Genomic DNA, 14,193 nt, shown 5'->3' with positions numbered 1-14,193 from the left:
CCGGCCAAGCTCACCTGGTCAGAATAGCAGCCATCAATGGCTAGTTTGACTCTCACGTAAGGAAAATTTCATGCTCATTAAGAAAATGCTCAACGTCCATAAAATCCTGAATATTGGTGTGATCATTCTAATATTTTCAAAGGTTGAAGTGTGCATAATTACAGATGTTTACATAAATTTTGATGGCGATTGATTGCAATTTTCATCCATTACGCAACATTAGAGCCTTTTTCTGTGACTGTCACCTTAGAATCTACGATGACTCTCAGGCTTAGGCACTTCATATACGAAGAGGAAAATGCTTTGTCCACAAAATACACAATATTGCATCAATCAATTTAATATTTTCATAGGTTGAAGTGGGCATAGTTAGAGCTGTCCACATCCATTTTCTTGAAAATTTATCTCATTTTTGTGACATTAAACAACGTTAGACTTTTTTACACTTACGATAAGAGCTTGTCTCCTCCACAGTAAGATGCAACCATTTTTTTCTTTCAGGGGCAGGAGGCGATAGACAAGATAAAATATTTTCTTAATGAAGTCAGCCAGCCCAATACCCATGTGCTACCAGATATTGTCTGATCTCAGAAGCTAAGGAGGGTTTTTCCTGGTTCGCACTTGTGTACTTGGATGGGAGGCTGCCTAGAAATATGAGGTGCTGACTGGGGTTGGGCAGTTGGCCAATTGCCTCCACCTGAAAAAACTGCAGTTTACAGAAACTGCAATTATGGCCTATGTCTTCCTCGTAGTATACTGAGGTCCGATGACGTCTTTTTTTGTTGAAGGTAATAGCCCATCAGCAACATACAGTGTTGGATAAAAAAGAAATATATCCTATTTTATTTTTGGAACAGTGAACTTTAAAGTCCTATTGACATCCCTATATACATAGATATTGTTATGAAAATTACATATAATATTATTCACTTCAATGTCTGGATGAAAATATAATTATGAGCAGAGAGCGTGTCATTCATGTGCAAAGTTGCGGAAGTCTTACTCGACATCCAAGTGGTGGCCATATTGCCTGCTGTATCATTTACAGCTGTCACACTAGTACAGTCTCCAATGAGAAGACGCTGTGCCACCTACTATGGGAGACAAACAACAGTGATTTTCAAATTTTTCCTACACCCCTTCAGACACGGAAGCTCTTTTCGAAAAAGAGAACATCGCACAATCAAATGAAGTGACCGGGGCAAATTATCCAATCGTTTCGAACCATATTTAGATGATATGGAGATCAATTCGAACTAACAACAGACTCTCCAACAGTATGTATGACAGTATGTAGCGTACTTAGCCGCAAGCAACGACAACGCTGTAAAGCTGCCCGCCCCAGCCGCGATGAGCCACCCCGGTCCGGCGTCACGATGAGCCACCCTGCTCCGGCGCCTCGAGCGTTATCGTCGCTCACTAAAAGAAGGATTGCATCATCTTTTTTTTTTTTTTTAATAGCTCTATATACACCTACCTGTCATCTGTAACTCACAAATCTCTCGTCCTTTGCACCCTGTGCAAAGAACCACTTCACACTTCACATTTTGATACTTTTTTAATAAGGTCAAGGACCTAAAGATGGACAGGAATGAAATGGGTTTCATTCATGTTCACCTTGTTTAAATGTATTTGAACCCAGGATGCTGTGGAAACTAAGACAAAGGTTACTTATTCCATGAATACAGCGTCCCAGACAAATCCACACCCTGCCCAGAAAATGTGTGACATTTTCTGTATTTTAACCATATTTTCAATTCATGGGAGCATTTTTCAGACAAAAACACAATGTTGGTGTGGTTTCACCGGTATCTCTTATTGTGCCAAAATGATGCATGGAGGACATCAAAAGAGGGCTCTGAACTCAGTAAACGGCTCCAATTCATTGGCACAGACACATGGTTAAAATAAAAAAACAAGATGTGTAAGCCTTTACTTGGGAAATTATTTCAGTGGACAAAAACAAACTGTCACGAGTATGTCAAAACAATAAACTACCTTTTTTGGACTGTGATGTCTACATTGGTGGTGCCAGGGGGTCTCCATTTTTTTACTCCAACCACCTAATGGAATACAAAATGCCCATTATCGGGGGTGTACAACACAGCTAATAATGTTCTCACCAACCCACAGTCCAAAAAGAAAGTGCACAGGCACCTGAGGGATGCCTTCAAAAGCTGTGGTTACCCCAGCTGATAATTTGCAAAAAGAACATCCACTTCCAGAAGGAGATCGGAAGAAGAGCAAAGTGGATAAGGAGGAAAAGTGACAGATAAAATTGTCGGTCCCTCTTATCAAGTCTGTCTGAAAAACTTTCTTTTTTTTACCAATGCAACATGTTGAAAACAAAGACGTTTTTGTGTGTTTGTGTGTCCTCTTTGGCTGTCAAGCAGAATGGAGAATCTGAATCCCCTTTATGGTGGAACAGTTTGACTGTGTTACAGTTGAGTTTTTGAGCTTCCAAGTCTTCTTCTTTTCCTTTCGGCTTGTCCCGTTAGGGGTCGCCACAGCGTGTCATCTTTTGCCATCTTAGCCTATCTCTTGCATCTTCCTCTCTAACCCCAACTGCCCTCATGTCTTCCCTCACCACATCCATAAACCTTCTCTTTGGTCTTCCTCTCGCTCTTTTGCCTGGGAGCTCCATCCTCAGCATCCTTCTACCAATATACTCACTCTCACGCCTCTGAACATGTCCAAACCATCGAAGTCTGCTCTCTCGAATCTTGTCTCCAAAACATCCAGCTTTGGCTGTCCCTCTAATGAGCTCATTTCTAATCCTATCCAACCTGGTCACTCCGAGCGAGAACCTCAACATCTTCATTTCTGCCACCTCCAGTTCAGCTTCCTGTTGTTTCTTCAGTGCCACCGTCTCTAATCCGTACATCATGGCCGGCCTCACCACTGTTTTGTAAACTTTGCCCTTCATCCTAGCAGACACTCTTCTGTCACATAACACACCAGACACCTTTCGCCAGCTGTTCCAACCTGCTTGGACCCGTTTCTTCACTTCCTGACCACACTCTCCATTGCTCTGTATTGTTGACCCCAAGTATTTGAAGTCGTCGACCCTCGCTATCTCTTCTCCCTGTAGCCTCACTCTTCCCCCTCCACTTTTCTCATTCACGCACATATATTCTGTTTTACTTCGGCTAATCTTCATTCCTCTCCTTTCCAGTGCATGTCTCCATCTTTCCAATTGTTCCTCTGCATGCTCCCTGCTTTCACTGCATATGACAATATCATCTGCGAACATCATGGTCCAAGGGGATTCCAGTCTAACCTCATCTGTCAGCCTATCCATTACCACTGCAAACAGAAAGGGGCTCAGAGCTGATCCCTGATGCAGTCCCACCTCCACCTTAAATTCCTCTGTCACACCTAAGGCACACCTCACCATTGTTCTGCTGCCATCATACATGTCCTGTACTATTTTAACATACTTCTCTGCCACACCAGACTTACGCATGCAGTACCACAGTTCGTCTCTTGGTACTCCGTCATAGGCTTTCTCTAGATCCACAAAGACGCAATGTAGCTCCTTCTGACCTTCTCTGTACTTTTCCACGAGCATCCTCAAGGCAAATAATGCATCTGTGGTACTCTTTCTAGGCATGAAACCATACTGTTGCTCGCAGATACTTACTTCTGTCCTGAGTCTAGCCTCCACTACTCTTTCCCATAACTTCATTGTGTGGCTCATCAACTTTATTCCTCTATAGTTCCCACAGCTCTGAACATCCCCTTTGTTCTTAAAAATGGGAACTAGAAAACTTTTCCGCCATTCTTCAGGCATCTTTTCGCCCGCTAGTATTCTGTTGAATAAGTTGGTCAAAAACTCCACAGCCATCTCTCCAAATTGCTTCCATACCTCTACCGGTATGTCATCAGGACCAACTGCCTTTCCAGTTTTCATCCTTTGTAGTGCCTTTCTGACTTCCCCCTTAGTAATCATTTCCACTTCCTGGTCCTTCACTCTTGCCTCTTCAACTCTTCCTTCTCTCTCATTTTCTTCATTCATCAACTTCTCAAAGTATTCTTTCCATCTATTTAGTACACTACCGGCACCAGTCAACACATTTCCATCTCTATCCTTAATCACCCTGACCTGCTGCACATCCTTCCCATCTCTATCCCTCTGTCTGGCCAACCTGTAGAGATCCTTTTCTCCTTCTTTCGTGTCCAACCTGGTGTACATGTCTTCATATGCCTCTTGTTTAGCCTTTGCCACCTCTACCTTTGCCCTACGTCGCATCTCGATGTACTCCTTTCGCCTCTCCTCAGTCCTCTCAGTATCCCACTTCTTCTTCGCTAATCTCTTTCCTTGTATGACTCCCTGTATTTTGGGGTTCCACCACCAAGTCTCCTTCTCCCCTTTCCTACCAGATGACACACCAAGTACTCTCCTGCCTGTCTCTCTGATCACCTTGGCTGTCGTCGTCCAGTCTTCCGGGAGCTTCGGTTGTCCATCGAGAGCCTGTCTCACCTCTTTCCGGAAGGCTGCACAACATTCTTCCTTTTTCAGCTTCCACCACATGGTTCTCTGCTCTACCTTTGTCTTCTTAATCTTCCTACCCACCACCAGAATCATCCTACATACTACCATCCTATGCTGTCGAGCTACACTCTCCCCTACCACTACTTTACAGTCAGTAACCTCCTTCAGATTACATCGTCTGCACAAAATATAATCTACCTGCGTGGTTCTACCTCCGCTCTTGTAGGTCACTATATGTTCCTCCCTCTTCTGGAAATAAGTGTTCACTACAGCCATCTCCATCCTTTTTGCAAAGTCCACCACCATCTGCCCTTCAAAGTTCCTTTCCTGGATGCCGTACTTACCCATCACTTCTTCATCGCCCCTGTTTCCTTTACCAATATGTCCATTACAATCTGCTTTGAGCTTCCAAGTGATTTCTTCTTATTGGGAGGTTTTATTGAGGATCAACGTTGATCAGCCAAAGAGAACAGAATTTCTATAGGGGAAAGAAAGAAAAGAAACATGAATGTTGCGTGAGAATGCAGCGCTACACCCTGTGAAAGAAGAACAAGATAGATATGGTAGATAGACAAGATAGGACAAGACAAGGACACGAGAGGAAATGTGCAAAACAAGGATCGTGAACTCGGCTATACATTGCAATGAAAAAGTATTTGCCCCGCTCCCTGTTTTCTTTTTTCTTTTTGTCACACATGACAGAGTACCAAGAGAGGAACTGTGGTACTGCATGCGCAAGTCTGGCGTGGCGGAGAAATACGTTAGAATAGTATAGGACATGTATGAGGGCAGCAGAACAGCTCTGAGATGTGTCGTAGAATTTAAGGTGGAGGTGGGACTGCATCGGGGATCCACGCCGAGCCCCTTCCCATTGTGGGGGATAGACTAACGGATGAGGTTAGACTGGAATCCCCTTGGGCTATGATGTTCGCAGATGATATTGTGATCTGCAGTGAAAGCAGGGAGCAGCCGTAGGAACAATTAGAAAGATGGAAGCACACACTGGAAAGGAGAGGAATGAAGATTAACCGAAGTAAAACAGAGTATATGTGGCTGAATGTGAGGGGCGGAGGAGGAAGACTGAAGCTCCTGGGAAAAGAGATAGTGAGGGTGGATGACTTCAAATACTTGGGGTCAACAATACAGAGCAATGGAGAGTGTGGTAAGGAAGTGAAGAAACAGGTCCAAGCGGGGTGGAACAGTTGGCGGAAGGTGTCTAGTCTCTTATGTGACAGAAAAGTAGGATGAAGGGCAACGTTTATAAAACAGTGGTGAGGCTGGCCATGATGTACGGTTTAGAGATGGTGGCACTGAAGAAACAACAGGAAGCAGAACTGGAGGTAGCACAAATGAAGATACTGAGGTTCTCGCTTGGAGTGAACAGGTTGGATAGAATTAGAAATGAGCTCATTAGAGGGACAGAGGGAAGGTGTCTGGTGTGTTATGTGACAGAAGAGTCTCTGCTAGTATGAAGGACAAAGTTTATAAAACAGTGGTGAGGCCGGCCATGATGTATGGATTAGAGAGCGTGGCACTGAAGAGACAACAGGAAGCAGAACTGGAGGTGGCAGAAATAAAGATGTTGGATAGAATTAGAAATGAGCTAATTAGAAGGACAGCCAAAGTTGGATGTTTTGGAGACAAGGTTCGAGAGAGCAGACTTAGCTGGTTTGGACATGTTCAGCGGCAAGAGAGTGAGTATATTGGTAAAAGGGTGCTAAGGATGGAGCTGCCAGGCAAAAGAGCGAGAGGAAGACCAAAGAAAAGGTTGATGGATGTTGTGAGGGAGGACATGAGGACACTGAGTGTGAGAGAGGAAGATGCACGAGATAGGCTTAGATGGAAAAAAATGACACGCTTTGGCGACCCCTAACGGGACAAGCCAAAAGGAAAAGAAGAATATATATATATATATATATATATGCCACTTTCTTGTGCTCGCTGATGACGTGTGTTTAAGCCTTATTTTCATGCCACTTGTTGCCAGATCATTGTGTGTATGTATATGCAAGTGTTCACGAACGTCATCTATGACGTGACTGCCTCGTCCTGTCATAACGTGACTGAGCCATATCAAGTCCATTTACGTTTTCATGTTTTGCTATGTCCGATTTTTGACATTGTTTCATGTTTTTTGGACAATACTTCATTAATTTATGCATGAGAGAGCCTGAATTAATGAGAACTGACAAGAAAATGGTGGATTCATGTGCTGGAGACTGAGTAAAAATATTTTATAAAAGATAAATAAATAAAAAGCCCTAACTACCGACCCTAGTTCTAAATGTAGGAAATCGGAAGCACAACATTTTTTTGACGGTTTCTTGCAGAAATAATTGCCATATTTTGCAAGCCAACTCATTTGAGCATTTACACAAAGAAGCAAATTTGTAACCTTTCTCATAAACAACTGTTAACAAATGGAGCAAATGATATACAAAGATAAAATCATTTTTCAAAAAAAAAAAGTTTAAACATTATTTCTCAGGCTTTTTTACAGTGTGCAATTGTTTCTTTTTTTGCTTTTTATTTGCTGGAATGATTTTAGATGTACTGCAGAGGTCACTAATAACTGATCAAGACAGTACAGTACATCTGCAACACAGTTTGTGTAATGTGTCAATACACTCTTTGAGATATCATCAACCCATCACTAGTAACAACCAAAATACTCACTAGTTCTAAATAGTAACAAAGTATAACTTTATAACTTCCTGTGTCTACAATTTTTGTTGAAACAATGCAAAGCCGTTCTCATTTTATATTACAAATATTTATTATAATAATAATGATCCTAACCCTGCTGAGATCCTCAAGTGACTTATGTATCAAGTTAAAGTTAATAAAGTTTGAGAGACCATCACTAAAGAGACAAGGGATCTTAAAACAAGACAATTCTCCGACACACTGTACATCTACGACATGACAAACAAACACAGCCACTTATGGCCTTCAGATCCCTCCATTATCTTTTTTTTTTTAACCACTGAATGGAATATTAATATCAATAAACTTTGAGCAATTGAGGATGCAACAGTGCCGTGAAGAAGTATTTGCCCCCTTCTGATTTCAATTTATTTTTTTGCATATCTATCACTCACAAATGTTTCAAATCATCAAACCAAGTTTAATCTCTCTCAGAGACAACGCAAGGCAATACAAAATGTAGCTGCACACTTTTTTTTTATACAAGCCCCAGTTTTACTCTTTAAAATGTTAATTTTCATTTTGGTGCAATATAATGAAGGTATGTTCAAACAGATCAACAGCTCCATTATCACAATCAACATGGTATGCAATGTTGGGGGTAATAAATTGACAGCTTTCCTTCTGTCAATAGGGTAGGAATCAAATTGCAACAATTCCTCCTTATATTTATGCCATACAGTTTTGTTTTCTTTATGATATAGTTCATTTCCTTTTGATTCTTTGCAACTAATAGGAAATGGTCAGTGCAACTGCGGAGAATGTAAATGCAACCCAGGATTCGATGGCTCAGCGTGTCAGTGCACTAAGTCAGAGGAGGGGTGTCGTACCCCGAATAATACCATCTGCTATGGTAGAGGAAATTGCAAGTGTAACCATTGTGAGTGTAAAAATGGATACCAACGTCCACATTGCCAGATATGTCTTGGTTGCCCTGACCCCTGCCAAACCAAATTGTAAGTAATGTAATTATTGCAATTTTGAAATTACTGATGACAAACACTGATGTGTTCTTTTTCATATCATTCTAGAAATTGCATTGAATGCCTAGGCTTTGAATCTGGTCCTTTAAAAAAAAATTGCAGTCTGGCTTGCAAAGAAACCATTTCACATGAAATGATAGAGCAGTTTACTTTTTCAAGCAAACTGTGCCAGCAAAAGGACACAAATGGCTGTTGGATCAAATTCAAAGTTGATCAACATTTTGGAGAGGATAAGTACATGGCTGAAATCCTGAAACAGAGAGGTAAGAGTCCATGTAAATTCATAAACACATCCCAACAGTTGTGAGGATGAGCAGCTTGGAAAATGAATGAATGAACCCCATTAACTAATTTTATTTCGACCAAACTGGGCTCACATTTATCAAACATGCGTATCCCCAAAAGTGTTGCGTGTATTGCCTATGTACAAACATTTCTCTCCAAAAAATGGGATCCATAAAGTTGGACTTATGCAGCGCAGCACAGTGGATGACTGGTTAGAGCATTTGCACAGAGAGAACATGCAAACTCCAACCAGTCATCGGTTGCTGTTTGGAGTTTGCATGTTCTCTCTGTGCCTTTGTCGTACGTTATAAAGAAAGTCATCCTCCAATTAATTTTTTAATATAGCAGATGATCATTTGCCTGTATCCAACATATTGGAACCAATTCAGTTCAGCAGGGGTTGCACTGAGACAGTCACTGGGGTGGGAGAAATATGTGCTTGAGCACCACAAAGGAGTAGTGACAGTATGGTGAAAGAGGAGAGACGCAATATTCGTGCTGATGCATTGTTGGTGTTTTCTGTTAACAGGTACAGTAAATGTGAGAGTAATATGCATGGATACATTATGAAAAACTGCAGAATTGTATCAGGCAATAGTTTATGATGTTTCAGAATTGGTATGAGAAGTCTAGATACCTATTGGTGGGAGCTGCATTTGCCGTGTTAGCCGCAGCACATAGCACGTGAATTACAAGACTCGTGTTGGTTGTTGCGCAAAGTTCATAGAATAGCTCATGTCAGTAATAGTCTAGTAATAGGTTACAAAGTGTCTCTCCTTGTAAAAATACAATGATACCTCTACCTACGAAATTAATCCGGAAGTCCTTTCATAATGTCAAACCTTCGTAAGTAGAAATGCATTTTACATGTAAATAGCCTCCGCTGTTCCAAGACCCCACCCCCACCAAAAATGAATAAACCCTCGAAGAATTTATACATTACGAGTGTGCACGAGCCTATGACAATGGATTCGGTGACGAATATACAGGAAGTGCGTCAGAGGTTGCCGATCTGATCCCCGGCTACAGAAACTAGTTCAGTGGACATGGAATGTCACTTCTCTGACAGGGAAGGAGCCCGAGCTGGTGCGTGAGGTCAAGAGGTTCTGACTAGATATAGTGAGACTTGCCTCTACCCACCTCATGGGTTCTGGTACCAGTCCTTTTTAGAGGGGTTGGACTCTGTTCCACTCTGGAGTTGTCCATGGTGACAGGGAACGAGCAGGTGTGGATGGACTTATTTCCCAACAGCTCGGCGCCTGTATGTTGGGCTTTACCCTGGTGGATGAGAGGGTAGCCTCCCTCTGCCTTCGGGCGAGGGGACGGGTCCTGACTGTTGTTTGTGCCAATACACCAGACAGCAGTTCGGTGTACCCAACCTTTTTGGAGTCTGTAGAGGGAGTACTGGAGAGCACTATCATTTTGCTGGGGAACTTCAATGCCCACGTGGCCAATGACAGTGAGACCTGGAAGGGCGTGATTGGGAAGAACCCCCACCCCGATCAGAACCCGAATGGTGTTCTGTTAATTGATTTTTGTGCTCATCATGGATTGTGCATAATAAGCACCATATTCCGCATAAGGGTATCCATATGTGCACTTGGAACAAGGACACCTTCAGTCGCAAGTCAATGATCGACTTTGTAGTTGTGTCATCGGACTTGCAGACACTTGGACACTTGGGTGAAGACAGGGATGGATCTGTCAACTGATCACCACCTGGTGGTGAGTTGGCTTCGGTGGGGAAGGTCCTGGTCTGACTTGGCAAACAAACGTATTGCAAGGGTCTGCTGGGAACAGCTGACAGATTCCCCTGTCAGAAGGAATTTCAACTCCCACCTCCGAAAGAACTTGTTCCGGGGCAGGCGGGGGACATTGAGTCCAAGTGGACGATGTTCCCCTCCTCCATTGCTGAGCTGGTTGACCGGAGCACTGGCTGATAGATACCGGCTGGCCAAGCAGAATGCAGCTTCAGTGGTCGCTGAGGTAAAACCCAGGCGTGGGAGGAGGATGGTGAGGCCATGGAGAACGACTTGAAGATGAGTTTGAGGAAATTCTGGTCCACCATCCAGCGTCTCAGGAAGGAGAAGATTTGGTTTGTTGGGAGAATACTTCAAAGACCTCCTCAATTCCATCGACATGGCTTCCCATGAGGAAGCAGAGTCTGGGTTCTCTGAGGTGGGCTCTTCTATCTCTGGGGTTGAGGTCACCGAAGTGGTTAATAAGCTCCTCGCTGGCAGGGTCCCGCGGGTGGATGAGATTTACCCAGAGTTCCAAAAGGCTCTGGATGTTGTGGGGCTATCTTGGTTAACACGCTTCTACACACCTTTTTAAGAAGGGGGACTGGAGGGTGTGTTCCAACTACAGGGGGATCACACTCCTCAGCTTCCCTGTAAGGTCTATTCCACGGTCCTAGAAGTCGAATCTCAGATTCAGGAGGAACAATGTGGTTTTTGTCCTGGCCAAGGGAACAGTGGACCAGCTCTGCACCTTCGGCAAGATCCTTGAGCGTGCATGGGAGTTTGCCAACCAGTCTACATATGTTTTGTGGACTTGGAGAAGGCCTTCGACTGTATCCCTTGGGGAGTCCTTTGGGGGATTCTTCGGAAGAATGTGGCACAGCACCCCCTGATATGGGCTGTTAAGTTCCTGTATGACCGGTGTCAAGAGTTTTGCCCGTATTGCCGGACTCGTTTCCAGTGAGAGATGGACTCCGTCAAGGCTGCCCTTTTTAACTGATTTTCTTCATTACTGTTATGTACATAATTTCTAGGTGCAGCCAAGGCGTTCGAGGCTGGTGGCATCAGCATTGCATCTCTGCTCTTTGCAGATAATGTGGTTCTGTTGGCTTCATCAAGCTCCAAGGCTCACTGAAGCGGTTCACAGCTGAGTGTGGAGAAGCTGGGATAAGAATCAGCACCTCCAAATCTGAGATCATGGTTCTCAGTCGGAAAAGTGTGGCATGCTCTCTCCGGGTCAGGGATGAGATCCTCATGGGGTCTTGTTTATGAGTGAGTCTGCAGTGATGCGAACTTTGTATCAGTTGGTTGTGGTGAAGAGGGAGCGGAGTTGAAAGGCCAAGCTCTCAGTTTACCAGTCGCGCACGCCCTTCCAAGCCTTGCGATGAAGAGGGACGTGAGCCGGTACACAAGTTCACCTGCAAAAGAGGGGACATCCACTAACACTTCCGATGATCCATCTTGCGAACCTACACTGCCTAGCCAACAAAATGAATGAACTTCAGCTTCTTATTAAGACATGTAAAGACTTTGGACGTTCTGCGGTTCTGTGCTTCATGGCAACTTGGCTTTGTTGACACGTCCCCAATAGAGCCATCACGCTTCCTGGCTTCTACCTTCATCATGCAGACCATGCCGCTGAGCTAACACGGAAATTGAAAGGCAGTGGAATATGCTTTTATATCAACAAGAAACGGTGCATGGACATTACACAGCTCAGCACACACTGCAGCCCGCTTTTAGAGTCGCTGTTTTTGAACTGTAAGCCATTTCATTCGCCATGTGAGTTCACATCTTTCATTCTAGTTGGTGTTTACATTCCACCTCAAGCTAGCTTGAACGCAGCACTGCTAACACTTGCCGAGCAGATAAACGAGATTGAGAAAAAACACCCAGATTCAACACTCACTATCCTAGGAGACTTTAACACAACTAAACCACAAATTCCTAAATATTAGCAACACTTTAAATGTCAAACGAGAGCAAATGACACTCTAGACCATGGGTGCCCGGATTTTTTTACCACAAGATCTACTTTTCAAGCAGCCAGCTGCTCGCAATCGATGGGGCGTGGAGATGGGTGGTGGCGGGTGATGGACACCACGTCATCACGTACACTATCAGCACTGGGGCACCCCAAAGTTCTGTCCTCTAACCTCTGCTCTTATCGCTCTACACGAACAACTGCACCACGTGGCATCTGACTGTCAAACCCCTGAAGTTCGCATATAACACCACGGTCCTCTGCCTCGTCAATGACACCGAAGAGCCTATGATTCTACAGGAAGTGACATAGACTAGAGCTTTGATCTGGCCAACACCACCTGCCATTGAACACTAAAGACTGGAGAGATGATTATGGCCTTCAGGAGGCTTCCTTCACCACATCTGCCCTTGACACTATCCAACTGTCTTGTGTCAACCGTCGAGACCTTCAAGTTCTTGGGAATTACAGTCTCAGAGGACATGAAGTGGAAGACAAACATTAACTCCATCCTCAAAAAAGCCCAGCAAAGTATGTACTTCTTGCGGCTTCTGAGGAAGCACGGTCTGTCACAAGAGCTACTGAGACAGTTCTACACAGCAGTCATCCAATCAGTACTGTGTACCTCCATCACAGTCTGGTTTGGGGCAGCTACAAAAAAGGAAAAACTCAGAGTGCAGCGGACAATCAAAACCCCTGAACGGGTTGTCGGCACCACGCTACCCACTATAGAGGACTTTCACGCAACGCGAACTAGGTCCACAGCAAGCAGGATCCTTTCGGATCCTCCATATCTTGGCCACCAGCTCTTCCAGCTCTTTCCGTCAGGAAAGCGTTACAGATCAATGAAAGTCAAAACTAGCAGGTGTTTGAAGTGTATTCCCTCTGGCAATTAAGTCATGAAATTCTTGATCAGCCAAGCTACTATTTTTCTGCCTTGTGCCATATTAGGACACTCACTCAAATCCTGCTGGTCCAATCAGTATTAGTATCAGTAATATATTTTGTAGACTATTGCATGATTCATCCCTTTAAATTGCTCCCTTTGCACAATTGTCATTGTATTGGTCTATAACGGGAACCGTGAAAGGGTAAAGGCACTCTCTACAAGCTTAACACAATTTGGGACGTTGACACACTTATCTCTTACCTGTTCTAAATGAAAAAGATTTTCCATCTTGCATGACACTGATGAGGAATAGTTCCAATCAACAGAAATGTCTTGTTTTTTGTTCTTGTTGCTATGTTCTTCTTTGTTTTTTGTTCTGAATATCTTGCCAGGGAAGCACCGACTGCCAGAGAAAAATTCCTTGTGTTTATACACACTTGGCCAATAAAGCTGATTCTGTTCCTACCCTCACCTCACCTATGAATTGTGACCAAAAGAACAAGATCTAGGACACAAGCGGCCGAAATAAGCTTCCTCTGCAGGGTGTATGGGCTCTCCCTTTGAGATGGGGTGAGAAGCTCGATCATTTGGGAGGGACTCAGTTTCGAGTCATTGCTTCCGCATTAAGAGGAGCCAGATGAAATGGCTGGGACATCTGATCCGATGCCTCCCGGACGCCTATCTGGTGAGGTGTTCTTGGCACGTCCCATAGGAAAAAGATCTCAGGGACGACCCAGGATATGCTGGAGAGACTCTGCCTCTCAGCTGGCCTGGGAACGCCTCAGGATCCCTCCAGAAGAGCTGGATTAAGAGGCTGGGGAAAGGGAAGTATGGGTATCCCTGCTAAGGCTACTGCCCCCTCAACCTGGCCCGCAAAACCATGAGAAGATGGATGGATGGATGGATGATACAATTTCAGCTGTTAAAAAGTGTGAGATCACTGTTGTTGTATTTTACACTTAATAGTGCGCCACATTTTCAATGGGAGACAGGTCTGGACTGCAGGCAGGACAGTCTATCCCCGCCCTCTTTTTAGTACGAAGTCATGCTGTTGGAACACATTCAGAAAGTGATTTGGCGTTGTTTTGCTGAAATACAGTGAAGAAAATAAG

The 14,193-nt window shown here is 43.9% G+C and overlaps 1 protein-coding gene across 8 annotated transcripts in view; it reads left to right on the top strand.

Annotated features, from left to right (window-relative positions):
• Positions 1-14,193, top strand: part of itgb2 (integrin, beta 2) — a 94,578-nt gene that overhangs the window by 64,744 nt on the left and 15,641 nt on the right. For 7 of the 8 annotated variants that reach the window (XM_061840892.1, XM_061840893.1, XM_061840891.1 and 4 more), the window contains 2 exons: positions 7,938-8,157; positions 8,233-8,447. The exons of the other annotated variant lie outside the window; for it this stretch is intronic. In XM_061840892.1, the coding sequence (XP_061696876.1) occupies positions 7,938-8,157; positions 8,233-8,447 (435 nt within the window). The remainder of the gene's footprint in view (positions 1-7,937; positions 8,158-8,232; positions 8,448-14,193) is intronic. 8 annotated transcript variants of the gene reach the window in all.

Source organism: Syngnathoides biaculeatus, chromosome 14 (assembly GCF_019802595.1).
Source record: "Syngnathoides biaculeatus isolate LvHL_M chromosome 14, ASM1980259v1, whole genome shotgun sequence".
In the NCBI taxonomy this organism is placed as follows: domain Eukaryota; kingdom Metazoa; phylum Chordata; class Actinopteri; order Syngnathiformes; family Syngnathidae; genus Syngnathoides; species Syngnathoides biaculeatus.
Note: the sequence above shows the minus strand (reverse complement) of the source record. Positions and strands in the feature narration are given on the sequence as shown.